At 45.0% G+C, this 13,666-nt stretch overlaps 1 protein-coding gene across 2 annotated transcripts; it reads right to left on the bottom strand.

The window, feature by feature from the left end:
- Positions 1 to 10,209: 10,209 nt before the first annotated feature.
- On the bottom strand, positions 10,210 to 11,607 carry BTG4 (BTG anti-proliferation factor 4). Of its 2 annotated transcripts, none has more exons than XM_073655294.1 (4): positions 11,418 to 11,607; positions 10,972 to 11,109; positions 10,691 to 10,898; positions 10,210 to 10,407 (listed from the first exon to the last, which is right to left on the bottom strand). In XM_073655294.1, the coding sequence occupies exons 1-4, from the start codon at positions 11,588 to 11,590 to the stop codon at positions 10,210 to 10,212; spliced, it is 717 nt and encodes a 238-aa protein (XP_073511395.1). In that variant the 5' UTR covers positions 11,591 to 11,607. The 2 variants fall into 2 exon arrangements, with proteins under 2 accessions (XP_073511395.1, XP_073511396.1); XM_073655295.1 differs by having other exon boundaries at positions 10,703 to 10,898.
- Positions 11,608 to 13,666: the final 2,059 nt, after the last annotated feature.

Below are 13,666 nucleotides of genomic sequence, written 5' to 3'. Positions count from 1 at the left end.
TACCAAAATATACCCATGAGAATGAGAGTCCCACGGCTTGCAGTATCACCTCTATGCTGATGACACACAGATCTGCCTCTCTGGACCAGATATCTGCTCTCTACTAACCAGAATCCCACAATGTCTGTCCGCCATCTCATCCTTCTTCTCTGCTAGATTTCTAAAACTTAACATGGACAAAACAGAATTCATCATCTTTCCATCATCTCATTCAACCCCCCCCCATCTGACCTATCCATCAAAGTCAATGGCTGCTCACTCTCCCCAGTCCCGAAAGCTCGCTGCCTCGGGGTAACCCTGGACTCTGATCTCTCCTTCAACCACATATCCAAGCCTTTTCTACTTTCTGCTGACTCCAACTCAAAAATATCTCCCGCATCTGCACATTCCTCAACCATGAATCTGCAAAAACCCTAGTGCCTGCCCTCATCATCTCCCGCCTCAACTACTGCAACCTCCTGCTCTGTGGCCTCCCTTCTACCACTCTCGCACCCCTCCAATCTATCCTAAACTCTGTTGCCCGACTAAGCTACCTATCCCCCCACTTTTCCTTGGCCTCTCCTCTCTGTCAATCTCTTCACTGGCTCCCCATTGCCCAGAGACACCAGTTCAAAACCCTAACCCTGGCATACAAAGCCATCCACAACCTGTCTCCTCCATACATCTGTGACCTAGTCTCCCGGTACTTACCTGCACAAAACCTCCGATCCTCACAAGATTTCCTTCTCTACTCCCCTCTTATCTCCTCTAACCACAATCGCATACAAGAATTCTCCCGTGCTTCCCCCCTACGCTGGAATTCTCTACCCCAAAATATCAGACTCTCGCCTCCCGGGGAAACCTTCAAAAGGAACCTGAAGACCCACCTCTTCCGACAAGCCTACAACCTGCAGTAACCCTTGCTCCACCATACGGCTGCACGACCAGCTCTACCCTCACCTACTGTATCCTCACCCATCCCTTGTAGATTGTGAGACCTCGCGGGCAGGGTCCTCACTCCTCCTGTACTAGTCGGTGTCTTGTATTATTCATGATTATTGTACCTGATTTTTATTATGTATACCCCTTTTCCCATGTAAAGCGCCATGGAATAAATGGCGCTATAATAATAAATAATAATAATTGCTATATTTATGGGGTCGCCATGACAAAAAAGTTATATACAATAGCAAATGATTGATCATGAATATCATAAGATAGAGATATGCCCACAGGATCTCACGCAGCTCACAATATGCCACATAATTCACTCCTTACATTGCATTAGGTAAAATCTACAAATTGACATAATGGGAATTTCAGATCCGCAATATCTGTCAATTTATGCGCCAAATATGTCACTGCAAAGAATGGATGAGATTTAGTAAAAATTCATCAATAATGATGCTGCTGTAATACGCAGTGGATTTTTTGCTACGTGAATTTCCACTCTGGATACTCCATTTGGGAATGTACCATTATCTGTTTTTATTAAGTATTAATACACCAGTGTCCTCAATCATCAAATTGGTAAAACCAAGAAGCATATCATAATAAACACCTAGAGAAAAAAGGCTAAAAAATCTTTATTGATAGTCATTAAAACATTTTTTTATAGAAGATCTTAAACCACATAAGAAAACAGGGTAACATAGATACAGATAAAGGTCGGTATTCCTAGATAAAAATATATATAATGTAAACACTGATTAAATAGTAATCGCAGTAAATTTTGCAAAAAAGATGGTATGGTGAGAGGTAGAATATAGTAATAAATGATAAATAATAGCACAGCCCATTAGTTGATAAGATGACATTATAATAGACTATATAAAATGTCTATCATAGGAAAATATTATATATTCTTAATCCCTAGCAGTATAGTGAAACATGCAGGAAAACTCCATATAGTGTTAACAAGTTATGTCATACACAGAGAGTAGTAATTAACCTCTGAGAGAGTCTTTAAACCACAAGCATACCAAAATAAACACATGTATCAAAGCAACATTACCTACAGTTTAAAGATCCAGGAACCCACCATACCAGACGCGCGCTTTGTAATTAAATGTTTCATCTGGACATTATATATATTTTTTATCTAGGAATACCTACCTTTATCTGTATCTGTATTATCCCGTTTTCTTATGTGTTTTATAATCTTCTATAAAAAAAATTGTAATGAATATCAATAAAGATTTTTTAGCCCTTTCTAAAAAGCCTCTATATTAAGTATAGCAATGACAAGAGGAAGGAAAAGAAAAAAAATAAGATTATTAAGAGTCTGAAGTAAATGAACCCAATGGTGATGAGTATATAGAATGATACGTAATTAGAAATAAAGTATTAGAATTGCAGATTGTGGAATATGTTAATAAAATAGAAATACTAAGAAAAATATTATATACTCTTAAAAAAAATGCCGGATGCACATTTCTCAAAATAACTAAATAAATGCATAAAATTCAGTATAAGATAAAAATAGGAAAATTAATCTAATTTAGTATAAGGGCCTGTGCAGATTTGTCGCGTTTTGTCACTTTTTTTCTGTGCAGATTCTTTCAGTGTTTTTGCTACGGATTTCACCAATAATAATGAGTGGGGAAAAATCTGCAACAAATATGTAGAAACGCAGCAAAAATGCACCCATTTTATGCTGCTTTTTTTCCTGCTAATAGATACAGAATTGACATAACCTAATAGGAAAATATAACTAATTATTATAAAACAAATATAAATGTATTTTGAATTGAAGTCAATAATGAGAATTACTCACCGGGACAGGTAAGTGCGATTCCACTGCCGGATCTTCTGTTGGAATCCGTAGGTTCGGGGCTCAGAATATTTATGAGACACCTTAGAAGGACAGTAGGTTTTACACGAATATGTAATTGCAGACAAATTTCAGCTGTAATTTCATCTTTTCTGTATTATTTTTTTTCCAGGAGAAAGGACACCTGACGAGACAGAATCATGTTACAACCAAGACAATTCTCCTTCACAGATATCAGCTAAATCTGTAATATAAATGTGGATGGGCGCACAATGCCTTGTAAATAAATTAAAAAAAAGCAATGTAACAGTATACCATGGCATGTAAAAGTTTGGGAACCCCTGGTGAAAATTACTGTTATTGTGAACAGTTAAGCAAGTTCAAGAAGAAATGATCTCTAAAAGGACTCAAGTTAAAGATGACACATTTCCTTTGTATTTTAGGCAACAAAAAATATTTTTTCATCTTTTACATTTTAAAAATTACAAAAAGGAAAATGGGCAAAAGTTTGGGCGCCCTTGGAGATTTGTGTGCTCAGATAACTTTGACCAAAGTTTGAGACTTTAGCCTGTTAGGGTTATGGCTTGTTCACCATCATCGTTAGGAAAGACCAGGTGATGCAAATTTCCCAGCTTTATAAAAACCCAGCCTCCTCTAATCTTGTGTCAAAAAACAGCAGCCATGGGTTCTTCTAAACAGCTGCCTAGCACTCTGAAAAGGAAAATGGTGAAGGCCCACAAAGGCTATAAGAAGAGGGAAAAGCGGTTTCAAGTTGCCCTTTCCTCAGTTCGAAATGTAATTAAAAAATGGTAGTCACTAGGAGATCAAGATAAGGTCAGGGAGACCAAGCAAAATTTGAGGGAGAGCTGCTTGTAGTATTGCTAGAGAAGCAAATGAGAACCCCGCTTGACTGCAAAAGACCTTCAGAAAGATTTAGCAGACTCTGGAGTTGTGGTACATTGTTATACTGTTCAGAGACACCTGCACAAATATGGCCTTCATGGAAGTCAACAGAACAAAACCTCTCCTGCGTCTTCACCATAAAATTCAGCATCAAAATTATGCAAAAGAACATCTAAACAAGCCTGCTGCATTTTGGAAACAAGTCCTGTGGACCAATGAGGTTAGAATAGAACTCTGACCATAATGATCAAAGGTCTATGTGGAGAAAAAGGGCACAGAATTTCAGGAAAAGAACATCTCGCCAACCATTAAAGCTCACCTATCAGCAGGATTTTGCAGCGTAAACTACATAATCTGTCAGGAGGGTGCCATTACTCTAATTAAAATGATACCTTGGTTGATGAAATCTGTCCTGTGGTTTTGTTTAATCTTTATTTGCAGTTTGGAGATAATTATATTCTGGTGCTTCGGAGCGGGCCTGTGGGTGGGGCTTTTTGCAGATTAAGGGCATCGCTTGAGTATGTAGAAAAGAGAGAACACGCGATTAGATCAGAGACGTACTGATAAGTTAGTAGCATTTAAAGTAAAATTCTTTTGGTCATAGTAAGTGAAGAGAGATTCGTACAGGTAGTTGAGTTGAATGTGAATTGGAGAGGCACAAGTGTTATATGGATCTTCTAAAAGAAGAGCAATGTTGCAGTAGTCTAAAAGGGAGAAGATGAGGGCAAACACTACAATTTTGTTGACTCAAAATTGAGGAAAGTGTGGGCTTGAGAAATGAGTTAAAAAGGGTTACTGACTCTAGCAGAACATCTGTACATTTTAACCACCTCCAAACTCAAGGCCATAGACACAAGGTGGAGGACGTGTGATTGAAATTGAGCAAGATGGTGGAAAGTAAACAACTTCAGTATCTGCGCTAGAGGCTTTGAATGGCCCCATCCACGTTTGGCAGATTTTCAAGTCAGGGGCCAACACTGCAGCTGTTCTAGGAATTGGTGGAAAAGCAACACACCTTCATTATTGCTCACTTAGCAAACATAAGTTAACACCCCTTAAATGTTTTACAGTTTCAATGGATAAAATTTTCCCTACAAGTCAAGTAAACCAAGTGGTAGCTGATGTGACCTCAGAATTAAGATGCCCTACTTTCCAGTGACTCCCGATTCTATTTACTAAATGATCAGCTTAGATTTTACAAGGGAGTTTCCCTACATGAACTAATATTTAAAGCCAACTGAGTCATTACAGCCAAGAGCGTTGTTCTCGCCTTGTGAACAGCGACATATTGTATAGTGCAGGAGGTCTCTTACAATACAGGTGTGTGCCGTGAGAAGTGATACACATGGATGGTCATGAATACAGCCTGTATCAGGTGTCCATAAACACATTTCTAACACTTACGCTAGATGAGCATGCCAAGGATATCAGGTGCGATTTTATTATAGGTAGTCATCCATTTGTTTCCTTGATTTCATAAATGATGCACCGAATCTGCCAGTTGAGAGGTTGTCACAATCTCTCATAGTTGAGCTATTTAAAACACTTTTTTTAATCCATCTCTAGACCAATATTAACCCCTTCATGACACGAGCCCACATCTTTCCCAGCACATGACAGGTGATCTGATCAGCTGATATGTGGACCTAACAGCCGTAGGTGGAATCGCACCTGCGATTGACACCCTCAATAAAAGGAGTGGTTCTGCAGGTGGGGACCACAGACCACATCTCAGTACCAATGCTTTCTGGCTGATGTTTTGGTCACTTTTGAATGTTGGTTGTGCTTTCACACTCGTGGCAGCATGAGACGGACTCTACAACCCACAGAAGTTGATCAGATAGTGCAGCTCATCCAGGATGGCACATCAATGCGAGCTGTGGCAAGAAGGTTTGCTGTGTCTGTCAGCATAGTGTCCAGAGGCTGGAGGCACTACCAGGAGACAGGCCAGTACACCAGGAGACGTGGAGGGGGCCGTAGGAGGGCAACAACCCAGCAGCAGGACCGCTACCTCCGCCTTTGTGCAAGGAGGAACAGGAGGAGCACTGCCAGAGCCCTGCAAAATGACCTCCAGCAGGCCACAAATGTGCATGTGTCTGCACAAACGGTTAGAAACCGACTTCATGAGGGTGGTATGAGGGTCCGACGTCCACAGATGGGGGTTGTGCTCACAGCCCAACACCGTGCAGGATGCTTGGCATTTGCCACAGAACACCAGGAGTGGCAAAGTCGCCACTGACACCCTGTGCTCTTCACAGATGAAAGCAGGCTCACACTGAGCACAGTGACAGACGTGACAGAGTCTGGAGATGCTGTGGAGAGCCATCTGCTGCCTGCAACATCCTTCAGCATGACCGGTTTGGCAGTGGGTCAGTAATGGTGTGGGGTGGCATTTCTTTGGAGGACCGCACAGCCCTCCATGTGCTCGCCAGAGGTAGCCTGACTGCCATTAGGTACCGAGATGAGATCCTCAGACCCCTTGTGAGACCATATGCTGGTGCGGTTGGCCCTGGGTTCCTCCTAATGCAGGACAATGCCAGACCTCATGTGGCTGGAGTGTTTCAGCAGTTCCTGCAAGATGAAGGCATTGAAGCTATGGACTGGCCCGCCCGTTCTCCAGACCTGAATCTGTGGTGCCCCTGAGGGTTCAGTCGCCAAAGAGGTACTGCATCTCAACCAGAGGTGTGGTATCCCACTCTCAGGTAAGGGTGGAGTACTGCTTGGGACCCACACACTTGCATCCAATACACTCCACTTCAGAGAGCAGGGCGAGATTGCTCCTAAGGGAGAGCACAGTCCCTGGTCCCTAGCTGGAGGGTGGAACCATGTAGTGGGTGTGGGTGGAGGAAGTAGTTTAGGGGAGCACTTCAGTAGGTGTATAAAAAGGGGAGCCATCTGGAGAGAATGTGTTCAGTCTGAGGAGAAGTAGTGGGAGCAGGAACTCTGCTCAGAGGAGCGGGCCTGAGTTGAGAGGCCCAGGAGGAAAAGCTGGAAGAGGACGGGAGCAGAGGGAAGGCTCCAAGAGGAACAGAGGGGATCCCAGGGGCACGGGAAGTGCGGATGCCACCCATGCACCCGAATCTACCAGGATGTGGAGGGATCAGGCCGCAGAGGGTAACGGCCCCTAACTAGTGGAGAACTACAGGGCTCAGCTAGAAACCGGAGGCTGCTGTACTTGCAAGTTGCAGCTGCCAACCACAACAATTACATCGCCGAAAAGGTGGCCATAGAGGGTCCAGGGGACTGCAGGTCGCCCGACAAGACCCGAAGCTACCGACTTGGGACACTGATTGTGAGGCGCAGGGCAGGAGGGTGAGAGTCAGCGCAGGAAGACGACCGAGGAAGGCACATAGAACGGGGTCCCATTTAAGTACTCCTGAAATACTTGAGAGCTGCTGAACCCCTTCCTTGGTGAACGCAGGACGACATGGGCAGTTATAATCTGGCAGTTGTAACCAGGAACAACGTGATAACTGAGTAAAATCTGAAGACTGCACCCCACTGTGTCCTTGAATAATTGCTGCGCTATCACCAGCTTTGCACTACACAGCACCAGCAACATCTACCTCACAAAATCATCATACACTGCCCTGGGGCTTAGTTCTGCCTGTGGAGAGCTGAACCAACTCTACTGCGTCACCATCAGCTTCAGAGGATCTGCACCGCAGCAGTGGCTCTGACGCGCCCCCTGGGCCATGGGGGGTACCCGGGGCCGGGCCTGTAGACGCTGGAGGTTGTAGTCACCGTGGCGGTGACCCGGTCCGTGACCCAGGGCGGTCAAACCAGGGTAGTCTATGGGTGTCTGTTATATATAGTCCGACTACGCCACCTGTGGAATACGGTTATTGGGAACCGCCGCTGCGGAGCAGTCCACTGAAGCTGATGGTGTGTGCAGCAAGGTGATGTGACTCCCCACAGGAAGAATGGAGCTTCAGGGCAGCGTGTATGGATGATGGTGGTTATGGTGCAGGTAGTCAGTAATGACACGGAGTCAGATAGTGCAGTCCCAGGTCTTTTACTCACGATTGTAGCAGTTCCAGATACAGGGCCAGTGTAGGAGCCCACGGCGTCCTGTGTTCACGCAGTGGGGGGCTCGGTCGACCCTCAGGTAACTCCGGAGCATATTACAGGACCCCCTTCTGTGTGTCCTCTCTCTGGCCTGCTCCCTGCACCTCACACCCAGCAGCACTTCTATCCGGTGTCCTCGGGCCTTGGCGGGCGACGTGTGTTCCGTCCCCTGGGTCCTATGCGTCCACCTTCTTAGTGCACTGGTGTGGACTTGCGGCCTGCAGTACTTGAAATGCTGCAGCCTCCGGTTTCCTAGTTGGGCCTTGTAGCTCTGTGCTAGTTGGGGGACCGGTTCCCCTTTTCTGTCCTGACCCCCCTACCTCCTAGTAGCGGCGGGCGTACGGGTGGCTTGCTGCACGGCCCGTACCCCTAGGGTCCCTTCGGTTCCCGTTCCTGGAGCCTTCCTGCTCCCTCTCTTCTCTTCGCCTTCCAGGCTCAGTTCTCCTGACTATGCCCGCCTCTGGAGCAGAGCTCATACAGAGCCCCTGCTCCCTGTCTTCACCTCAGTCTGTCTGACTGGAACTGAACACTAATCTAAGATGGTTCCTCCCTCTTACACCACCTACTCCAGTGCTCCCAGGATCTACGTCCTCCACCCATCCACTACATAGTTCCCCCTCTCTAGGTGGTTCCTCCCCACTCCAGCCAGGGATCAGGGACTGTGCTCTCCCGTAGGAGCAATCTCACCCTGTCCCCCGGAAATGTGGTGTAGTGGATGTAGTGTTAGGGTCCTGAGCCATACTCCTTCCTTACCCGAGTGTGAGGTACCACATCTCTGGCTGAGATGCAATAACTGTGGCGACCGAACCCTCAGGGGCGCCACAGCTCCATATAGCCACATACCACAGGTGGCGTCACGAACATTATCTATAAATACTTTATTCCCTTTTCTTTATTTCCCTTTTATTGACCGCCCTGGGTCACTGCCACTGTGACATCCCCCAGCATCGACCGACCCGGCTACCGAGTACCCCACTGCCCAGGGGGCGCGTCAAATCCGATTGAGCACATCTGGGACATCATGTCTCGCTCCATCCACCAACGTCACGTTGCACCACAGACTGTCCAGGAGTTGGCGGATGCTTTAGTCCAGGTCTGGGAGGAGATCCCACAGGAGACCATCTGCAACCTCATCAGGAGCATGCCCAGGTGTTGTAGGGAGGTCATACAGGCACGTGGAGGCCACACACAATACTGAGCCTCATTTTGACTTGTTTTAAAGGACATTACATCAAAGTTGGATCCGCCTGTAGTGTGTTTTTCCACTTTCATTTTGGGGGTGACTCCAAATCCAGGCCTCCATTGGTTAATAAATTTGATTTCCATTGATCATTTTTGTGTGATTTTGTTGTCAGCACATTCAACTTTGTTCTGTACAAAGTATTCCATGAGAATATTTCATTCAGATCTAGGATGTGATTTTATATATATATATATATATAAAAAAAAAAAAAATTTATTAGCTCTGGGAATAAGAGGAGCAAAATAACAGAAGACAGTCCGGGGGTGAAGGGGCTAAGGTTCTAAAAAAAAAACCATTAAGTCTTGATACTAGATGTTAAGACCTGGAGCCAGTCAGACCAATTTCCTTTGACAAAACACATTAGGTTCCCAGCAATAAAGATCACCTTGTTGTTGGCTGCTGGGCGCACATGAATTGGTCAGTTTATGCACCCCCCCTCCTCAAGGAGAATACAATTCCTTATATTTTGTGTTTGCACACTATAGCATTACAGAGTGTAGCTTTGTTGACCCAATTTGTGAAAAGGTCTAGTCCATTAGTGTCCTCTGCCATTTCCATAAACCTCTCCACCTGTGCCAATGGGTTGTGAGTGGCATGTCAGCAGTGCTCCATTCATAACAATGGGCCAAAGTTGCAATACCAGACCGACCATGGTCAGGCATAGCACCGAGTGAGAAAAGGAGATAAGGAACTATCCAGGATTTCCTTATATACTGTATTTTCGGTGAGATCCATATTGGATTGGTGGGGATCCAATACTCAGGGCCTGAAGTGGCCAGACTTCACTGGCAGACAGACCAAAAAAGCCCCTGTGCAAGAACAGTATATAAACCTTTTGCAGGATAATAACCAATCATAAAACATGTCACCCGCTTTGCCTGTGGAAACGAGTTGTTACCTCTTGGGCCCCTGTACCAATGATACGTCAGCTCCTGACAGACATCCACTGCTCTGTGCACTCTAGCTCAGATTGTATTCACTTCAATAGGAGCTGCAGTACCAAGAACAGCCACTTCAGTGTGTGGAGCTGTGCAATTAAGTATAAGGGGAGGCTGCCACCATACACAGATCAAGCCAGTAAGAAGTTATGCTGCGGCACATAAAAGAATTACTTAATTTATTAATAAACATGTCAGTGCACAGATCATGTCACAGAACATAAAAATTATAAATAGTCAGTTTTTCATAAAAACATTGTATAAAATCAGAGGATTTTTTTTTCTAAAAACACGTCGTTTTCTTGTCAGCGTTTTGTATTCACCCAGTGATATCGGTCAACGCGAGGGCCGGAGGAGAAGCCGGGAGCCTTTCTGAAGGGTTTGTAGGCTGTGCGCGGAGGATAGCAACCCGCAGGCTGGGGCTGGTGGTAGCCATCATTGGGGTAGTTCTTTCGTCGAGGGAATTGGGACCAGGTTTGTGTAGGTTGGCTGTATTCTGTGCACTGTATGAGATACAAGACAGGGTTACAGAACTTAGTTAAAACCAAGTCCCGGCCAAACACACTTTCCCCGCCATCTCCAGCCTTCTTTGGCTCAATGATGCCAGAGCTGTCAATCAAATAAGGACAACAAGCAGGTGGGAAGGTGTACGTCAATGACTGACCAAGTTCCAGTGCTTCACGGCAGAGCCAATGTGCTGACAGTCCACTTCAGATACCCAAACCTATGGCGCATCATTGCAATATGATCTGGTCCAACATAGACCAGAAGTGAAGACCTTCTCACCTTTGTGTGCGCCTGGTAGATACTGTTGGGATTGCTCACGGTAGGGATGGTCTTCGGTTCCTTTACAGTAGTCTCTTCATCCGAGGACGTCCCAGAGTGATAGTCAGAAGTGGCCTTTTCTACAGCAGTGCTAATTCTCTTCGACACGTTACAGTCATCTTTACCCATGAAGCTTGCGATTGTGAACGGGCTGTTTTTCTCACCATATCTATGTGGAAGTAGTACAATGCAAGATTTGCCTTCATACTCGCCAGCTATGCAAAATATACTGCACCACCTACCTGCAGCAGACTTCAAATGGATCCACCCAGATGGTCATCTCCTTTGGCAATCCAAGATCTTCAAAGTCTACGTCACTCTCGGCACAGGCTTGCTCCAAGACTGAGTCAACCGACTGACACTTATTAATTCTTATGCAGCTGGAAGAGATGGGGTTCTCTTTTACTAAGCAGAATATGTACTGTGCATATTCCTACGCAAGGTACTTTGGCCTCCAAGTTGTGCAGCCATCAGATTCATAGGAGCAATGTGGCCACCAAAACTTCTACAAGAAACTTGTAATAGCCCTTATCAGAAAAATCTGCTTCCTTCTCCACCAACACCAGACATCACAAGTACCTAATCTCTGAAGTTAGACTGTAAACTATTTAGATTACTGAAGAAGGGAAACCATGTATTGGGGGAGAAATGGGGGGGGGGGGGTAATCGATCATGTCAAGCCTCTTACCGAAAAGCTTGTCCTTTTGATGGATTCTCTGTATACCAGTGGGCTTTATATCTTGCAAATAGTATGGTCGTCAGTTTGGCACCAAACTTTTCTATTTTCTGCTTGCTCAGCTTCATGTGCTTCTTCACCAGCATCGTGATGAAGACAACGGTGGCGGCAATTTCTTCCTTCATTATTTAATTTCTTAATTGACACTGGGTGATGGAAGAGCTGTGGGTGGTGGGTAAGGAATGCAAAATAGGTCAATATATATATATTTTTTTTTCTCTTGCAGAACACTGAACCAGTCTATAACGAGGTATTTCATACACCTTAAAGGTTTAAGAAGTGGCACAGACATGGTGTTGGAAGAAGTTGTGATACCCATTGCCTGACGCTTTAGCGCCACTACCCCCTTTAATGTCACGGTTCCCAGTGATCATGTGCTGCTGTTGTGTCAGTGGATGACTTGCAGATACTTAAGGCCCTGTTCACACTGCATCTCTGCAGTGCATTCAGGGTTTCCACTTTAGTTACCTTTAAAAACCAGGATTCAGACAAGCGACCTCCCTCTCCATGAGGGTTATAAACTGCAGCGGCATTACCAAGTCTCGATATATCTTACCAGACAGGAACATGCAGAGTTTGTTTCTGGGGCAGAGTGAGGAATAAGTGAATTACAGAATGGTTTTGAACGCAACTTGTCTGAATCCCTTTTGGCAGGGAAAGGGGAGGGGAAATCTTTTTGGTTCAAGGGCCACAATAAGACAGTAGAACATTAGTATACGTGCCAATTCTGTTTTTTGTTTTTTTTTTTATTAGAACTCCTGGTTAGTGATCCTCTAATGTTCAGAAAGAGACCATGGATTATTCCTCTATTGTAGTTTATGCAAGACAACAAAAGTTTAGTTCCCCCCTCCCCCAAAAAAAAAAAAAAAATAAAAAAAATAAGTGATTATGACAGCACTCCAAAATGGGCACTTTACTCCTTACCTAGATGGCACAATGCAAGTCCTCCAACACTACTCCCTAAAACGGAATATACACATGAGCGGCCACCAGACACTGACAGGCTAGTCCAATAATATAGTTGAGGGTCACATGTGGCCCCCAGTTGAGCACACCTACATGTAAAGTATTCATTGTAAACAGGGCCTGTTAATGAGAGTCCGATGGGCCCCAGTGCAAGATTTGGACCTAGGCCCCCGCAGAGTTCTAAATCTTAAAGGACAAGAGCTGTACCCCCTCCCCCATTATGTAGTAGTGTCCCCCATCCTGGGCTCCTTTCTGGTATATATCTCCCCCTGTCCTTTAATGCATAGAAAAATTATACTCCTTTTCCTCCGCCACCCTATTCTGAAGCCGGCAGCGGACGGGAGCCCATGAGGTCACTGCCATGTGCACATCGATGCCTCCAATTGGCCAGCAGCATGTACTGCAATACACTTCAGTTGAAGTTTGCGCTGGTGTTGGCATCCCCATCACCCACATGGGCCCGGTCTCAATCCTTACGTCCCTGCCTGTTACCCAGTATGCTAAAGTTACTATGCATTGATAGATTGTGATCTAAGGGGGTAACACTTCTTGCAGAGCCTTAAAAAGCCTCTTCCTCTCCAAAGAGGAAATTTGCATATTTGATAAAGCAGACACAAAACTATCTATGGTACAATCTAAAGTGGAGTTAATTAGGATAGCTCCACAGGTTTTCTGTAGCAAAAAAAAAAAAAAAAAAAGTCTGTACCAGATACTTATTTTGTGCATTTTAGGCCACAGCAGAAAATGTGATTTTTGTGCAAAAAAAAAAAAAAAATGTTTCAAAGACTCATGCCCACTGTGCATTGTCTTGTGTTTTTCCCACCTAACAGCAAAATAAAAATAAATAAATAAATTAAAAAAAAAAAAAAAAAAGTCCCAGCATGGCCTGCAACCATCCCAGTCATCAGAAACAGCTACACAGCTGAATGGAAACATTTTCAGTCTCAGAAAGTTTCTGCAACAGAATTGACCCCAACATTGCAAAAGTCCCCACCAGTCCCCACCAGTCCCCACCAGTCCCCACCAGTCCCCACCAGTCCCCACCAGTCCCCACCAGTCCCCACCAGTCCCCACCAGTCCCCACCTGAGCACACGCTTCCTCTGGTGTAGCAATCAGCTCTCTGCTGGAGGATTAAATAGGAAGCGGCTCACTGACACAGGTGTATGTAGATGCCATCAATCACCTGGAGGTCAGAGAGGGATCTGATCAGATCTAGGCTGGGATCTCACCCCCA

This window comes from Phyllobates terribilis, unplaced genomic scaffold (assembly GCF_046119375.1).
Source record: "Phyllobates terribilis strain yellow unplaced genomic scaffold, ASM4611937v1 Scaffold_12__6_contigs__length_324123572, whole genome shotgun sequence".
NCBI lineage: Eukaryota > Metazoa > Chordata > Amphibia > Anura > Dendrobatidae > Phyllobates > Phyllobates terribilis.
Note: the sequence above shows the minus strand (reverse complement) of the source record. Positions and strands in the feature narration are given on the sequence as shown.